This window comes from Manis javanica, chromosome 8, assembly GCF_040802235.1.
Source record: "Manis javanica isolate MJ-LG chromosome 8, MJ_LKY, whole genome shotgun sequence".
In the NCBI taxonomy this organism is placed as follows: Eukaryota; Metazoa; Chordata; class Mammalia; order Pholidota; family Manidae; genus Manis; species Manis javanica.
The window spans coordinates 9278950-9296860 of record NC_133163.1 but is presented as its reverse complement, the minus strand read 5'-3'; the positions used below and the strand labels follow the sequence as shown (position 1 = coordinate 9296860).

At 50.3% G+C, this 17911-nt stretch overlaps 1 protein-coding gene across 7 annotated transcripts in view; it reads right to left on the bottom strand.

Annotated features, from left to right (window-relative positions):
- The window catches only part of SYNE3 (spectrin repeat containing nuclear envelope family member 3), a 105329-nt gene that overhangs the window by 19474 nt on the left and 67944 nt on the right, over window positions 1–17911 (bottom strand). For 6 of the 7 annotated variants that reach the window (XM_073241897.1, XM_073241893.1, XM_073241895.1 and 3 more), the window contains 3 exons: window positions 17655–17816; window positions 14654–14803; window positions 13556–13594 (listed from right to left, as the gene is read on the bottom strand). In XM_073241897.1, the coding sequence (XP_073097998.1) occupies window positions 13556–13594; window positions 14654–14803; window positions 17655–17816 (351 nt within the window). Of the gene's footprint in view, window positions 1–661; window positions 2233–13555; window positions 13595–14653; window positions 14804–17654; window positions 17817–17911 lie in introns of those variants that run through there. The other variant, XM_073241896.1, reaches the window with a different exon arrangement.

Genomic DNA, 17911 nt, shown 5'->3' with positions numbered 1-17911 from the left:
AACGGCTTTTTCTTTTCAAAGTTCCTGATGGGGGTGGCATGGGGGTAGGGGGGCCACCTGGGGCAGTGGTGACTGGGTCGGCTCTGGCCCTGCCACCTCCCACTGTGTGGCCTGTCGGGCCTCGGCCTTCTCACCTATGAAGTGGGCGAGTAGAAAGAGAGATGTTCGAAGGCCTCTGCCACGCCCTGGCCTTCTGGGGCGGGAGCCTCACAACTCAGTGGGCATCTGGGTTTGGCTGCCTGGGATTGGGGTCTTGGGTAAGCCCACCCTTGATTTTCCAGAAAAGTGGTCACCTGCAGAGAATGATCTTGTGACTTGTTTCTAAATATCTTGAGAAAAATGTGCTTCTTGGGTTAGTGCCAAGAGCTCTTCTTGGCAACACCATTTTCCCACCCCATGAATGTCCAGCTCTTCCTTGTTCCAGGGGGGCCTGGGTCCCCATGGTGAGGGCTTGGCCCAGGCTGGACCTGAGGCTAGAAAGGGAGGGGCTGGTGTGTGACAGAGCAGTGGGAGGGACCTGGTACTGTCAGTCAGGACCCCGGGGGTCCTCAGTCTCCCCTTATTAAAGGACCTTTCTGGGTTTATAAACAGTTCATGATTCCAAAGGCCTGATGAATCCCCTCTTGGTCTCCTATTTGTAGCAAAACAGAAAAAAAATCAATTTGTAGAGTGGGCACTAAGCATTTTTTTAAAGAGGAAACTTAGTGTTGGTTTAGGGAAAACATGATCCAGTTATACAGCTCTCAGGAACCATTCCAGAATTCCCTGCAGAGGAATGGACATGTTTCTGGCCTCTGGGCCCAGCACAGAGGCCACCTAGCCCCTCCCAGGTGCTGCCTGGAGTCCAGCTGCCTAGCCTGGGACAGAGAGGGCCTGGTTTTGGGCAGCCTGGGCCAGGGCTCTCGTGTGGGGACACATGTGGGACATTCTTGGTCCCAAGCACCCGCCCGTCTCCCAAGCCCCTTCTGCGAGGGGCGTAGGGAGAGCCCTTCCGATAGACCAAACTCCGAAGCCAAGCATCCACCTGCCTCAGGCCCTAGATCCCTGGTCCCTGGTGTGGCAGGTGCTGCCCTCTGTCCCTCCAGCTTCAGTTGTACAGAATGAGTAACTGAGCCCAGGAGTGACAGAAGTAAGGCCTCCTCCGGGCACTGGCAGCTGGTGCTGCACACAGTAGGCTCACCATTCTGCACACACAGAGAAGCAATTAAGTCTCTCTTCTTCCCTGCCCCCTGAGCAGAACACCCAGAGCACAGCCTAACCGCTTCCCGAAGACTCGGTGTCACGACCACAGGTGCTCACGTCGGTGTGCACTCGGGAGCTGAGCTGCGGGGCGCAGGGCTCCCGCACACGGTGCCCCCGGTTCTGCTGTGCTTTTCGAGTCCTGGGTCTGCTCTCGGTTCTTCTCTTCCTCCCTTGACATCATTCTATCACTTGTTACTTTTCACTGCTGTCATTGGGCCTGTCTTGATCATCACCGTTTCTGCTTCTAATCCACTGCCTCTGAAAACCCCACACGAGCACGTTTGTCCTCATTGTGCCTAAAGCAAGAGTCACTGGGACCTGAGTGAGGGTCTGTGTTGCCCTTCTAGGTGGGGCAGCTCGGAGGCCTTTGCACTAACATCTGGGTTTGGGCGTTGGCTTCTGGAGAAGAGGTCGCCATAAACGTGACGTACTGTTCCTGCTTTCCAGGGCGGACCGCAGACCAAGGCAAATAAGCCCCCAAATCTCACTGGACAACCAAACCGCTATGAGTTTTTCCAACTACAAACAGACATCATATATGAAACTATACATACTGAGCACTTACATACAGAGTATATAAAAATTCTATGCATGATTCCCTAGTCACACATAGTACACAGTTAGTATAAATAGACTAACACTGTATAAAAAGTAGTTTTCTTCCAGGAACATTAATACAGGATTTATACTGATGCAGTTCCACCCCTGTTTCCAGTTTCCTGGGAGTCCTCAGGAGCCCTGGGCGGGCGAAGGGCTGGGGGAGAAGGTCACCTGCGTGCCCCCCGTGGGCTAGGTGGGTGGGGGGCCGTTGTAGCGGAGCATGAGCATGAAGGAGCGGGCGAAGTTGTTGGCCAGGGCGCAGCTGCGGTCCTTGTCGCCCACCGGGAGCAGGAAGAGCAGCAGCAGAAACAGGAGCAGCAGCAGCTGCAGGGGAAGAGCCACGCAGCACAGCCTCCAGCACAAGGAGCCGCGTCCGCACCGCGGCCGCATCTGCGGAGCCAGACGGGAGGTGTGAGCGGGCGCCAGGCCCGGAGTGCAGGCAGCGGTGGCTCTGGGCTCGCTGGCCACACAGGCTGTGGTTTTCCCATCTGGGAAGTGGGGCTCATGTTGGTTTCGCCAGAACCAAAGATCTCTAGTTTTCTCAAACCATTCAAGGCATGAAAAGAAGAAAAAATACAAAGTGCCAGGATCTGAAATCATGACATAAATCTTTGGGGGTATTGAGAGTCCTGGGCGTGAATCTTGAGATGGCCACTCAACTTTCTGAAACTTCAAATTTCTCACTGAAAAATTGGGGTGGTAATGGTACCTACCGGGCAGAGTTGTGAGGATTAAATGAGAGAGCCCAGCACACGGTAGGTACTCGAAGCCGAGGTTATTGTTGGGCATCATTAATATCATCACTAAGCCATGGTCATCGCCACCACCACCATCTTCATCATCAACACCACGTCCACCACCGTCACTTTCCCCTTCTCCCCTCCTCCACCTCCACCACCATATGCACCACCGACCCCATCAATATCCCCCAAAGGTCATTCTCGCAAGTCCACATGCCTAACTGGCTTCTTCACTGCAGTGTCCGTGAAAGAGGCCAAAGGACATTTCCTAGACTGCAGAGGGACTGGCTGAGCTTGACTTCATGGGAGGGAGGGCCTCAGTGCCAAGGAGTGTGGGGCCGAGGGCTGGCTGCTCAGGGGAGGGGAGGCCCCCGCGGACCAGCAGGGCAGGGGCCCAGCTCTCCGGCGGACTAGGTTCTGATGCAGACTATGTCCGGGACCCTGGGCAAGTCAATAACCTCTCTGGGCCTGTGTTTCCTTCTCTGCAAAACGGACTCCTACCCCTATTTGCCAGGTTATAGTGAGGACTCAAAGCAAAGTGTATTTATACACCACTTAAAAAGTACACAAGCTTTTATTCATATTACTGGCATGGTAGAATGTATCTGCTGGCTCCCTGAAGAACCAAAGGTTCACCATCCAGGCTACCAGAAGCTACAGTCAAGTGATGGTGCTGACGGTGAGGATGGTGTGAGGATGGTGATGCTAATGGTGATGCTGACGGTGAGGATGGTGATACTGATGGTGAGGATGGTGGTGAGGATGGTGATGACGGTGAGGATGGTGATGACGGTGAGATGGTGTGAGGATGTGATGCTGATGGTGATGCTGACGGTGAGGATGGGGGAGGATGGTGATGCTAATGGTGATGCTGACGGTGAGGATGGTGATACTGATGGTGAGGATGGTGGTGAGGATGGTGATGACGGTGAGGATGGTGATGACAGTGAGGATGGTGGTGAGGATGTGATGCTGATGGTGATGCTGACGGTGAGGATGGTGATGCTGACGGTGAGGATGGTGATACTGATGGTGAGGATGGTGGGGAGGATGGTGATGCTGATGGTGAGGATGGTGATGACGGTGAGGAGGGGGGAGGTTGGTGATGCTGATGGTGATGCTGACGGTGAGGATGGTGAGGAGGATGGTGATGCTGATGGTGAGGATGGTGAGGAGGATGGTGATGCTGACGGTGAGGATGGGGGAGGATGGTGATGCTGATGGTGATGCTGACGGTGAGGATGGTGATGCTGATGGTGAGGATGGTGATACTGATGGTGAGGATGGTGGTGAGGATGGTGATGACAGTGAGGATGGTGTGAGGATGTGATGCTGATGGTGATGCTGATGGTGAGGATGGTGATGCTGATGGTGAGGATGGTGATACTAATGGTGAGGATGGTGATGATGGTGAGGATGGTGTGAGGATGTGATGCTGATGGTGAGGATGGTGGTGAGGATGGTGATGCTGATGGTGAGGATGGTGATGACGGTGAGGATGGTGTGAGGATGTGATGCTGACAGTGAGGATGGTGATGCTGATGGTGAGGATGGTGGGGAGGATGGTGATGATGGCGGTGAGGATGGTGATGATGGTGAGGATGGTGTGAGGATGTGATGCTGACAGTGAGGATGGTGATGCTGATGGTGAGGATGGTGGGGAGGATGGTGATGATGGTGGTGATGGTGATAAGGAAGCATTGCTAAATGCAGGTATTCCCGGGAGGTTCTGACCTGGTGCTTCTGTCTACCTCTCATACCTGGGTCATCTCACTCACTCTCCTGCCACAACTACCTCCTCCAGCTTGATAACGCTTGACCCTGCACTTCCAGCCTCAAATTCTCACTCACCAAAGTCCTTAGACGCTGATTTGGTAAGAACAGACTCCTAACCCACACAATGAGGGAGCGCTCCTGGCCACAGTCATTCCAGCACAGCCTCTGGGAGCAGAGCGTGGTAAGTTTAAGCAGGTGAATGAGCGTGAGTTCTCACAGGGGGTGACTCTTGCCAGGGTGGCAGGGCTGGGTCAGACCTGGCTGGCACCTGCTCTTGCCTACCTGCTTGGCTCACATAGGGCTGCCTCAGTCTGTGGGGGCTCGACTTTGACTCCTTCACATTTCTGGTTGACTTTGCCTGATTCCAGACCTCTGATCCATCCAGAAGAGGGAAGGAGAGTGGGATGACATGCTGCAGGCTCACTCTCGCCTGGGTTTATCCCAGACTACAAGCCTGTAATGAATGATGGATGCCCCAAGCACGACTCTGTTACCATGTCCTGCCTGTTTGCTCGTCCGCTCTCGGAGCTAACACTTCCCTTATGTAAGTGAGGAGCTGGGCCTTGGCCGCACTCCTCTGGGGAAAGCATCGCAGCAGGTCCAAAGTGGGTTTGCCTTTGTAACTGTTGGCAAGGGGTGGTCTTTTCCAAATGACTCCTGCCGCCTGCCTGTTGGCTGTTCACTTAGAGCTCACATCTTAGCTTTGAAGGAATAGACTTCTAAAATGCTCTTTAAAATAAAAGACACATTTTTGGGATCCACATATAAATCAAGTATAAAAATCAAATGAATATTCATACTTGACCTGATTGTTTATAGTTCATAATGCGTGATCAAAACCGAAAGTTTCTGTGATGACTGCCCTTGTACTGTTCACCATGTAAGAACTTATTCACTATGTAAGAATTCGTTCACCATGTAAGAACTTGTTGGTTATGCTTCAGAAGATTGGAGACTGACGAGAACTAGGCTTGAGATGGATTAATGATTGTGCATTGAGCATTGACCCTCCTATACAGAATTTTATTGTTGTTAACAACCATTTGATTGATAAATATGAGAGATGCCCTCTCAAAAAAAATAAATAAAATTAAAAAAAATAAAAGATACATTTTAAGATGATTCTCAAATGCTCAGAAAACATACACACAGAGGGATGAACTGCCTTCTAAGAAGCCAAAAAAGGTGACAGTCTCCGCCCTTCTCAGATCTGGGAACTTCTCTGTGCCTCGGTTTCCCCACAAAAAGCACTACCAGCGTTCCACACACTTAGAACTATTGGAGAGAGATGAGGCTTCCTCGGACAGTCGCAAGCTCCCCATCCCTGAGGGTGTGGAAGCAGAGGGTCTCAAAGTCCTTCAAATCGCATAGGAACTTGGTACTCTAGAGTCCTGAGTTCAGACAAGATGAGTTTATAACAGTAAATGCGACCTAATCTATCACTGATGAAAGGAGATGCAGGGGAAAAGAAAAGCTTTGGAGTTCTGGATTCTGACCCAGCCTCAGTTACTTTGTAACTGAGGACAGGTCACTCAGGATCTCTGAGCCTCAGTTCCTTCATCTACTAGGAAAAAAGGGAAATGATACCTGCCTACCAAAGTTATAAGGCTAAATGAGGTGATGCATGCTATGCTTAACACGTACAGTTGTTGCTCAATAAATGCTCATTCCCTTCCTCCTCTAACTGATGGATACTGTGGCAGATGGGCAGCAACTACTAGCCCTACTAGTTTCTCCCTCCACCCCAATGCAAAGGATCAGGCACCACCACCCTCCCCAGCCCCATCAGAGAGAAAAGCACTGCCCTCCTTAAATGCCATATTTTGCCCCTTAAAGGCCCTCACATCCTCCTGCCGCAGGGTATCCCTTCTCTCTGGAATAGTCACTTCTCTCCTTATTCCAGTCCACCTGGTTAACACCCACTGATCACTCTAATCAGCTTGTGCGTCGCTTCCTCAGGGGGACCTTCTCTGCCTCCAGACCAGAAAACCCCATTACGCATTCTCACAGCAGCCAATACCTTTCCTTTGAATGAATTATTGAAGTCTGTGTTCCCCTTGGCCCCTTGGAGGAAGGATCCCCATTAGTTTGGTTCATCGCTGTATCCCCAGCAGTGCTCAATAAATCATTGCTAAATGAGTGAAATAATGAATAAGAGGGTCCTCCCCTCCCTGTGCATCTGGCTGTCTACTCCTTCCTTGGTGTCTGTGATGAGGCCATGCAGACACTTGCTGACCACTGTCTGCAAACTGTTCTTACTGTCCCCCCAGGACATCTGGGCTCCCCGAGCATGCCCCTCAAGGCCCTGCGCTCAGGACTTCCTGAGCCACTGCACAGCTGTGAGGTGGGCTTCTTATGCCCATTTCACAGAGGAAGAAACTAAGCCTGTGGAAAAGGAACCAGCCCGAGGTCACACACAGGCTCAAATCGCCAGCCCACTCTACAGCCAGGCTCTGTCCACCCTCCCACATGGCGTTTCTCACAAGAAACAGCTAAACAACAACAAAACTCACTGTGGGGCCCTGTCAGTCATCCTAGATGGGCTGCAGCTGGCCCCACCCTGACCCGGGGCCCTGAGTGAGGAAGCCATGCCACAGCCCCACTTGGCCTACAGGGGCTTCCCCGGGAGCTGGTGGGGCCTCATTCTCCACCACAGAGATGCTTCCTGGCAGCCCCAGGAGCCCAACGTGATGGACAGGCACCATTCAAGACGGGCCGGCCCCGATGCCCCTCATGAACCTCTTAGTCCCTGACAGTCCCTCTGAAGGGCTACAGACCCACATGCTGGCTGGCTTCCCCCAGAATCCTCAGAAGGGGGCTGTATCTGGGGTCACACCGTGTTTCCCCAGCTGCTCCAGAAAGTCAGAACAACCAGGGTTCCCTGGGCGAGGCCCTGTGCACAGTGCCCTGGATATCCCTTCACTGAGTTCTTGGTGCTGAAACACTGAGTTACACCCCAAGCCTCACTTCCCGTGAGCGCACGGAGGCTCCGGAGAGCTCCCAGCCGGGACGTGCCGCCAGTGGCTGCGGTGGGGCTGTGTTCATCTCGTCTCCTCACTGCGGCGGCCTGCACATGATGGTCAGACCATAGAACCATATTTTTCAAGAGGCCTGGGTTGGTTTGGGAGAGGGATGGGGGATGAGAACCAAAAAGGCTGTCGGGTGGCTGGGTAAGTGGCGGGATGCTCCTCTGGCCGGAGGGCAGTGGTGAGGACTGATGGTGTCACCACTCAGGCAGGCACGGAACCTCATTTGGGATCAGGTGGGTGGGCCTACATTTGCCCTCCCTTCCCTGCCTTTGCTCATCTTGATCACCTGAGATTCCCTCCATGGCCAGGCTCTGATCCAAGCCTAAGTCTAGAACCAAGGTTGGCGAGTGTCTAGGATGACCCAGAGACAGCCAGCTTGGGAGAGAGGGTGGTCATGGTTTTCACTGAGGTGCAGACAGGGGCTTGGTTGCGTGTGGGCAGACAATGAGGTCAGCTTCAGACATGCTGCGTCCTGGGGGTCTGTGGGACTCCCCGGTCGACGTTCAGCAGGTGGTGGGCCTTTGGGACTGATTTGGGACTGAAGCTAGGAACAGGGAGAGGCAGGGACTGGAGATGGACCAGAGAGGATGAGAGGCCTAGAGTCGAGGCACAAAGCCAAGGTAGCGGAGGAAACTGCCAGGGCGGGCGGGAGCCATGAGGGGGAGGGAGGCCAAGAAGACCCTGAGCAAACGGCCATTTAAAGAAGGGATTTCTCACCAGGGCCCCATAGATGCCTTAATAATTGCAGATGAAGTGATGGTAGCTTTCCAGGGCAGAAAGAAGGCTGTCCCGCCATAATCACGTGATCAGCATCCCCAGTGTGGGGGCACAGCGGCTGTGTGGGTCTCCCAACACAGCATCTCTCCTGTACCATTCCTGCCAGCAATACATGACCCAACTGCAAACACGAGGAAACATCAGCGAAACCCAACTTGAGGGGCCTTCTGTAAAATAGCTGGCCTGTACTCAAGAAGATCAAGGTCAAGAAAAACTGAGGAATAGTTCCAGCTGAGAGGAAGCTAAAGAGATGTGACAACTGCATGCACAATGTGATCCTGGAATGGACTCTGTACTGAGAAAAAAAAATTATAAAAAAGGCTGTAAGTGGTACATTTTCATACAATGGAATATTATTTAGTGATAAAAAGAAATGAGCTGTCAAACCACAGAAAGACATGAGGAAACCTACACGCATACTGCTAAGGGAAAGAAGTCAATCTGAAAAGGCTACGTACTATATGATTCCAGCTATATGACATTCTGGAAAAGGCAAAATTATAAAATAAAGAGATCAGCAGATGCCAGGAGATGGGGGTACAGAGGGGTAAGGGGTAAGTCAGGGGAGCACAGAGGATGTTTATGTCAGTGAAACAACTCTGTATGACACCATCTGTAAGGGTGGGTACATGTCAGTACACATTTGCCCAGACTCACAGAATGGACACCAAGAGTGAAGCCTGAGGTTAAACTGTGGACTTCAGTTCACAAGGATGTGTCAGTATCGGTTCATGGTTATGGCCAATATACCATGCTACTGCAAGGTGTTAATAATAACGGAAACGTGGGAAAGGGTGGAAGAGAGGAGGTCTGTGGCAACCCTCTGTATGATCTGCTCAATTTTTTTGTAAACCTAACACTGCTTAAAAGAAAAAGAAAGTTTGTTTTTCTTTTTTAAGGATGATTGAGAAATTCTGCATATGGGCTCTGGATTAAGTAATGATATTTCATCGACCCTGAGTTTTCTTCACACTGATGTTGGTAACTGGAAAAAATAAAACAGAGAGGTCCCAAGGATCGAGTCTGAGAAGGGCAGCCAGAGCATTGGCGAGAGGGGAACGTGGCCCTCAGCCCCACGTTTGCTTAGAGGCCAAGTAGATGGGAACAGAAATACATTTACTGGGCTTAGTGGACAGGGAGCTACTGTTCCCCCATCAGGATGAATATCAGAGGAGGTGAGGGGCGGAAGCAGGTGGGCTGAGCAAGGAAGCTTGAAGAAATAGAATGAACACAAGTAGATAACACTTCTCTGGATATTTATGGTCAAAGACAAGTTCTAGAAACTTGATATTCAATGTGTTAGCATTGACGGTCATAAATTGGCAATGGCCAGCCGCTTCTGGGCTTCCTAGGTGGACGGACAGACTGGGCCCCAGGGGATATGGAGCACAGGGTGTGAGGCCTGTACCTGGCTTTCTCTTGTTTAGGTCAGAGGCAGCACAGCCCCAGCAAAGCCCAGGACCCTGACCAGGAACAGCCAAATGTGATACCACCCCAGTTGGGCCTGTCGCCACATATGAAGAAAGTGCCAAGCGGCCCCTCTTCTCCCACAAAAATGAGATGGTGGTGTGAGCATCACAGACCAGGCACATGGGGATTCCAGCACAGTGCCTGGAGCACAACAGAGACTTTTACAACATTACAGTTACTGTGACAGAAAGTTACTATGTAACGTGGAAAACTCACTAAGGCTCTCTGACATTTGGTGTTACAGTATTTCATCCCATGTAAGATGCTGATTATAAGATGCACCATTATTTTACATTCCACTAGGGAAGAAAAATAACCAACCACCAAGGTGGAGAGTCTGATCGGAGACCCCACATACAGCTGGGGTGCCAGGGGGCTGCATCTCAATGTCAGGGGAAATGAGGAATAATCTCACTTCCCAGAAAGGGGAAGAAGGAAATTGGAGGTCTTAGCTTGGCACTGGGTGAAAGGAGGGAAACAAAACTCTTCCCTGAGAATTCTGAACCGTGGGCCAGAGCTCCGAGAGGGTGGCCGCCTAGGTTCACACCATCAGTGTGGTCCTCGGGAATGCCAAACAAAACACAGCCCGCTAGCAAAGACTTTAATTTAGAGAAATCTCAGGAGGGTAAGTGTCCTGGGTGGTGGAAGGAAGCAAATGCAAATCCGCACTGAAAGAACTGGATTGAAATAAGACATCCAAATCCCGGAGATGTGAAAACACAGAAAATTAGGAGTCTTAACACCTATGAAATACGGACAAGTAAATAAAAAAGGCCACTCTCAAGTTGCTTAACATCTGGATCTGTCTCCCAAGAGGCCACCACATGCAATGCCTACAAGGTGCCTGCTCTCCACTCCTGCCAACTGGCACATTGGCCCTGCCCTGGTTTACCCAGGCAAACAAATATTCACAAATCTGTTCCCCCACCAACTGTCCCAGGTAAGGAGTACACCGCTTCCCTGGGTCAAGGCAGGAATTCAGTCGACTCATGAGCCAATTGCAACTTGAAAAGCAATTACATTTCATGTGCCTGAATGCTGCAGGCACACATATCCGGTGGCACTGAGCTGACAAGTGTGTAGGCAGCTGAAAATTTAATAAACCTTAATTATTCTGTTTATACAAACAAGTAGGCTGAAGCCACTGACACAGTTGGAGCTTTCAGTGGCTTGGTGCACGGAGACAGAAAAGCATGGAAAACCAACTGCTCATAAATAATTAGCTTTCAGGCAGGTTTTTTCTTTTTTTTTTTTCTCCCCGTCAGAACCAAAAATAATATATGGAATGTTTTTAAATTGGCAAGATTACAACTGCTACAGACAGCACCTATTTTCTACCTGTCAGGCCTATGTGTGTATGTGCATGTGTGTGCAGACCCTTCCACGTGCATGTGCATACACAACCAGCAAAAACAACACGAGTACCAGACCAAAGGAGGATGCACAAGTGTCATCGGTCCCTTTGTTCTCAGGAAGAGAAGCAGTGTCTGCAGAAGTCTTCAGAGTCCTCGCTTACATGGCAATTCAGAATCGACCTATTGGTCATTGTTACAAGAACTTGGCTACCATTAGCTCCTGTAAGGGGGTACCCTTATTTCATTCATTGGAAAACCCTGATTCAGTGACTTGCCAATGGGCATACATTAATGGTGGATTCTGGATTCAAAACAAGATCATAAAGCAGTGGTTCTCAGAGTGTGGCTCCCAAGTCTGCAGCATCAGCATCGCTTGGGAATTTGCTAGAAATGCAGATTCTTGGGACACTCCAGACCTAATGGGTCAACTTCTGGGATCCAGACATCTGGCTTAAACAAGCTGTCATGAAAATGAGCCCAAAGTGGCCTCTGTCTATTGGTCCCTGGCTTGCTTGCTTCTTCCCAGTGGGCTAAGACCCATTAGCTCAAAAGCCAGTCAGCACCAAATTCAAATTTTCATGCATCCAATTGCTTGAAACATAGCCTGAATAAGCATATTGTTCAGCCATTTAAAGCCTGTCTGCTTTGCATATCTTATGAAACTGTACCTGACATCTGTCAACCATAAGTAGGATAAACACTGTAAATAAGAAGACCCGCAAGCTGCTGCTGCTGCCCTTCAGAGCTCCCTGACCCAGAGACTTGCCACTGTGCTGAGCAATAGCAGCTAGATGTGTGCACCCTCTCTGCTATACCCCCTCCCCACAGCCAGCAGGCACAGTTGACCAGGGCAGATCTTTGTTCTCGTGGTCACGGATGCATTTCAAGTGCCTAAAACAGTGCTGGGCACAAAGTCAGCACTCAGTAGATACTTGTGGAATGAATGAGTGAATGAATGAGGAGGCGGCAAATGAACACAGAGCCGTGAACACTCCACATGAACCCAGTCAGTCTGCCGGGAACCTGAGCCTGCACTGCAGGGCGGGTGTCAGTCAAAACCCTTTAGTGAGCACTTACTATATGCCAGGTACCAGGTACCAAGGCATGACCCCCCATGGACTCTGGCCTGGGAGCAGGGGGCTCCCAACCAGTGAGGGGCTTAAAGTAAGAGAGCTAGAGGCAGCCTGGACACCCGGCCCTGGGTCACCCATCCCACCAGGAGCCACCAGGTGCTCTTTAGGTTCCTCCTTCCCCTTTCATGATGAGGTTCTTTCTTTTTCTTAAATCGGGGGTGGGGGTGGGAGGAACCAGGACTCTCAGAAGAACTACAAACAATAGTTCACACGATCCTCAAAATTAGTTCATACTGAAGTAAAATCAGTATTGATAGCCCCATTATACAGATGGGGAAAGTAAGCTCTGAGAGGCAGGGCCGCTTGCCCAAGGGCACATAAACGGTTGACATGGGGCTCAGAGCAAAGTGTTGGGCAGGTTGGGCCTGCCCAGCCCAGGGGATACCCACTCTCCCAGAGTGGAGACATGAACATCAGCTGGAGGCCGAGAAGAAATCCTGGTGTGCAAAGCATGAAACAGAGATTCCGTGGCCCGAGAGCTCCTGGGGAACGCAGAGCGCTTTGCAGCACGGCATGCTGGAGGCTCATGTCACTATGGGCTTGGCAGGAAAACAAGTGTGTTCCCTTGGAAAAGAAAGCACTGGGACATCAATTTACACTGGGTTTTCCCAGAAGCAGGGAGACCCATCAGGCCCCAGGGATGCTTTCTCCAAGACACAGGGTAGAAGGTTAAGATGTGGGCTTTGGAGTCAGAGTCCAGAGACCACACAGGAGCCTCGGGCCTTTGCTGAGTAAGTCGTTCCTACCTTGCCATTTCAGTTTCCTCATGCCAAAAATGGAGGTAATGATGCCTCTTGGGTGTTGATGGGATGGTTAAATGAAATGCCCTAATTATGATTTAGCAAACACATAGTGGACGGTCACAAATAATTGGTGGAGCAAAGATAATTACGGCTCACTATTACTGCTACCACGACTGCTGTTATTGTTATGGCTTTGGCCTGTGAGCACCACGGAAGCGGCTCTGAGCACTTCTCAGCGGGCATAGGTAGGCACAAGAAAGGCATAACAGCCTCTTCCTCTATTGTCCCCCACTGAACCCCATATGCCTGGCTACCATTTGGGTGGCCACCTGGTCTGGTTTGCCCGAACGGTCCAGGTTTCCCAGGACAGTCCTGGTTTACACCTGTCCCATCCTTATTATTAAGTGTCCTCGCTCACTCTGCTTACTCCGGCTTGGATGCAATACTCCAGGGTTCCTCCTATCACATGCCTGTCATAACTGAGTACATTCTAAGCACCCCTAGGGCCTCCCCAGCACCAGGACCCTGGAGACCCGCCCGGGGCAGCCCAGAGCTGATTCCCCATAAATGTTCCTTAGACCTCATAGAACCTTCCAGGAAGCCCAGGGGTCCTGCCCCAGAGTCACAGGCCCACCAACACTCCAGACGCCCTGCCCTCTAGCCATGTGGAGCAGATGGCAGACGCCATACCTTTTGGAATCCAGTCGGCTCCCCTGGAGAACTCTGGGTCTGTTATTTTAGCGAAGGAAAGGAAAAGGGAAAAAAAGAAGTTAAGTGAGTGAAACTCAAATCCCAACAGAGCCTGTAATGGAATATTCATTTTGTCAGGGGAGTGTTGCTTTAAAACCTGGTCATCTGGACAGGCTGAACCAGCAGGTGATTCGATTTAATGAGCCTTTTAACGCACGTCGGCCCAGGTGGGATTCCGTCTGGGAAGGCCTGCACCGGGGTGGCTGGGGGCTGCAGCCTGGCTGGTGCGAGGCTGACACCTAGTGGCCGGGACGCCTGCTTCGGGGCCGCGAGCTTGGGGTCTGGGGTCTGGGGGCTAAAGGGGCCTGCAGAGGCCTGCTCAACCACCCTCCTCCTTGGGCCAGCCTCTCTGCCTGAGTTTCCTCACTGGTTCTCAGGGAATAATAACAGTATCCCCTCTATAGGGTTGTTAGGAGGACCCGGCATTTAATAAAGGCTACAGTTAATAGCTTAGCTATTTTTATTATTCTGTAGGAGAAGAGGGCCCCAAGGGGGAAGTGCTTGCTCAAAGTCACAAAGCAAGTTAGTGGGGGAGTGGGGCTAGCAGAAGTAGGGCTCCAGGTCCCCAGTCCAGCGCTCCCCTCCGGGAAGCCTACCACAACAAGGGGGGTTTTCATGCCGGCTCTGTCCCTTGCTAGTTGTGACTTGGGGCAATTTAACTTCTCAGAGTCCCAGCTCCCCTCTGGAGACTGAGGAATGATCACTCTGGCAGAGGGCTGTGCAGGCACTGATGGGATAATGAACACAATGGTTTCAGCTTAGTGGGTAACAAAGTGCTCCTCGAATGTCAACTGTGATGGTGACTGCTGTCATTACTGGAGCTCCAGCCTTGCAAGGTGGCAGGGTGGCCAAATGACACCTTGCGAGTCAAGCACCCAGGGCCCAGGAGTCTCCCCCTCCTCTGTGCAGTCATTTCAGCTCGATCGGGGAGGCACAGGGCGAAGGGAATGAGGGCATGTCTGTGTCTCTCCCAGTGAGCTCGGGCTCAGCCACAGCCCTATCTCTGGGGCCTGGGGCATGGGCATCCTTAGCACCTACCAGGAGGTGGCTGGAGTCCTTGAGTTTGGACTTGTAGAGCATCCATCGGTAACGCAGATCCTCCAGCTCATCCGAGGTCCCCCTTGCTGGCCTGAGACGAAGGAGGCTCTCGAAGAGGTACTGACCTTCCGGTACCCGAGCCTCTAGCTCCTATGAGGGAAAAGGCTTTGTCACAGGCACCCTCCAAATGGCCCCGATGGCCCCACCCGGCTGGTGAGGAGGTGCCAGTCAAATCTCACTTGAGGGGCTGCTAATAGAACCTGTAAAGTGAAAATCCCACCCATGCAAGTTGAAGCGAAGGCAGTTGATTTCTAGAATGTTACAGAAAGGATTCCTGCATGAGAGGGGTTAGCTCACTGCTGACCTCCACAGGCACTTCCAACTCTGGCATTCTAGAATCAGGTCTTCCAGAGGGCTTGACCTAAGAGTGACCATCATAAAAGCTATCATTGTTGACCAGGCCTTTCTGTTGGCCTGTGTAAGCCTGGCAGAGTGATGTTGGGATTGCACAGATTTTTCTATCAAAATACAGTTCTGTGTTCCTCCAAGATGGCACCTCTTTATCCTCCAAGACCCCAGTGTGATGTGGGGGAGTGAGCAGGGCTCTAAATGCAAGTCTGGGTTTAAATTCTGGCTTTGGATCTTGGCTTTGCCGCATCCTACCAGCTGTGTGTGATAAGAGGCAAGTTGCTGACGTCTCCCATCCCTGTAGAACGTGAGCCCTATGAGAGAAAGTTGTCCCTGAAATGGCTGGATTTGGGTGGTGGTGTCAGGAAATGAGAGGAGTGTCAGCATATGAGACAGGAGGTAGGCAGGAAGGACTTCCTCCTCACGGCCAGCTAGGTAACTGGGCCAAACCTCTCACTGAGGACAAAATACTAAAAACATTCAAAAGGCACCAAGGAGTTAACAAGAAGACAAAGCACATTAGGCTAAAACCTAGGAAAGCACCGACCCAGAGAAGTGAGCCAGTGACCAGGCCTGCTTCTGCCTACGGGACACTTGCCAATCTGGAAGAAGTAGTTGTGAAACAGAGCGTGCTTTTGGCAGTCTCGCAGGTCCGTGGAGACAAAGGTCCAAGTCTGGGCCCTGCAGAGGCAGAGATCTGAAAAGCCATTCCCCCTTCAGCTGAGACTCCTAAAGGTGAATCAGAACCTGACTTAGACCTTGTGTGGATTTGCAGCCCAGTTCCAAGTCATCTCAGTAGTCCAGGGATCCTCAAGCTTTGAACTTGGATTCAGTGGTTTCAGAATGATCAAGACCTCACTTGCCTGGAAGTCACAAACAAAATCATCCCTGGAGAAGAGATGATCCTACATCACAAATTACTCTTATACCTATTTTGCCAAACACATGGCCATAATCAAAGCTGTCACATACATGCAAGACACCAAGAACATAAAGAAGTAACATGCAGCAGAAACTTTCCTAAAGTGACTTGAGATGTTGGAATTATTAGACACAAAACAGCTATGTTTACTGTATTCTAAGAAAAGACAAGCTGAAATATTTCAGTAAGGATCTGGAAGCTATGAAAAGAGAGAATTATTTTAAAAGAACCAGGTAGAAATTCTAGAATGGATACAGTATCAAAAGTTAAGGATTTAGGAGACATGTGTAACAGCAAATGAGATACAGCTAAATAGAGAATTAGTGAACTGGAAGACAGGTTAGAAAAACTATCCAGAATGCAATTTGAAGAGACAAAAGAATGAAAAAATACGTAGAGTCATAGAGGCAGTGGGAAGGGGTAACACATTTAAATGACATCAAGAAGGAGAACAGAAAGGGAACAAGGCAGAGACATTTTAGGACATGTCAGAGATTTTTCTGGAAAGACCCTAGACCACAGATTCAAGAATTCAGATGAATCCAAGTAGGAAAAATAAAAAGAAACCTAAACTCTAACACTTCTTACTGAAATTGCAGGAAAACAAGGAAAAAGAAAGGTAGGCTAGGGCCTGGTTGAGAAAGGCTTTGTGTAATACACTTGGAGGTTGAATTCTATACTGACAGGTTTTTATTAGGGCAAGGACATGGTCATATTTGTGATTCTAAAGGGTCACTGTGGCTGCAGAATGAGCCATGACCTGGATGACCAACAGGAAAAGGGAGGCCATTTGGCAACCTACTGCCATAATCAAGGTCAAAAATAGTTAAGGGCCGAGATTAAGACTGTGGTAGTGAGAGGGGACAGAAACAAAAATATCCAGGAGGTGGAAGCAAGGAGGGCTGGTGACTGATTAGATGGGAAAGTGGAGGAGAAAGAAAATTCGCAGTAGATAGATTGCAGAAATGGCCATGACCTCCCCATCCTCCACAGCCATGCCCTTTGCAAGATGACTTTGCAGTTCCATTACTTGACTTGTCCAGTGAATGCGGGGGAAGGAATACTGTGCCAGTTCCTACTCTAAGCCTCAAGAAGCCTTCATGCTCCCACTTGCTCTCTTAAATGATGTCTCCGGTATGTGAAGCCCAGGCTGTTCCACAGGACAAGAAAAGTGTGGTCCAGCTCATGTTCATCTCCAACAAGTCACCAACCCCCAGAAGTAGGGCCACTCTGCTGACTGCAACTGACAGCAAATAAGGGGACCCAGCCAAGACCAGAAGCACTGCCCAGCTGAGCGCAGCCTAAGTTACCAACCTTCAGAATCATTAGCTAAAATAGGTGCTGTACAAAGCCACAAACTGTTGGGACGATTTATTACACAACAATAGCTAACTGAGAGTGGTGATTACTGGTGATATTTTGCAAGGTAGGTTTTCCAAGTCAGCTGATGAATGAATGAATGAATGAATGAATGAATGAATGAATGAATGAATAAATGGTTCTTGTAAAGTTCTTCTAAAATATTTGAACCAAAAAAAAGTTTTAAGCTATTTATATATAAATGAAAATAGCTCACAAGCCATGTGCTCCTTTTCTTGAAGAATTCCTGGGCGGTGAACATACCTATAGGTACAGACTGTATGGGACAGCAGCTGTTCCTTGGGGACAAACCTGCAGCTTGTTTCCTCTGGACCTCATGTCCGAGGCTGTGGCAGTTCTCATTGAGATGATTCTAACCAGCTTGGAATTTTCCACCTGCAACCACAGCTCAAAGTTCCTCAGGAGCTGGGGGAAATCCTCGTGGCTGCCGCCTCCGTCCTGGAGAAGATCTGCCTGCAGGAATGCACAGCATGATCAGCATCAGAGGTGGAGACACGCATCCTGGGGACTCCAACCAAGGCAGAGGGTACGGATGAGGATGCTCACAA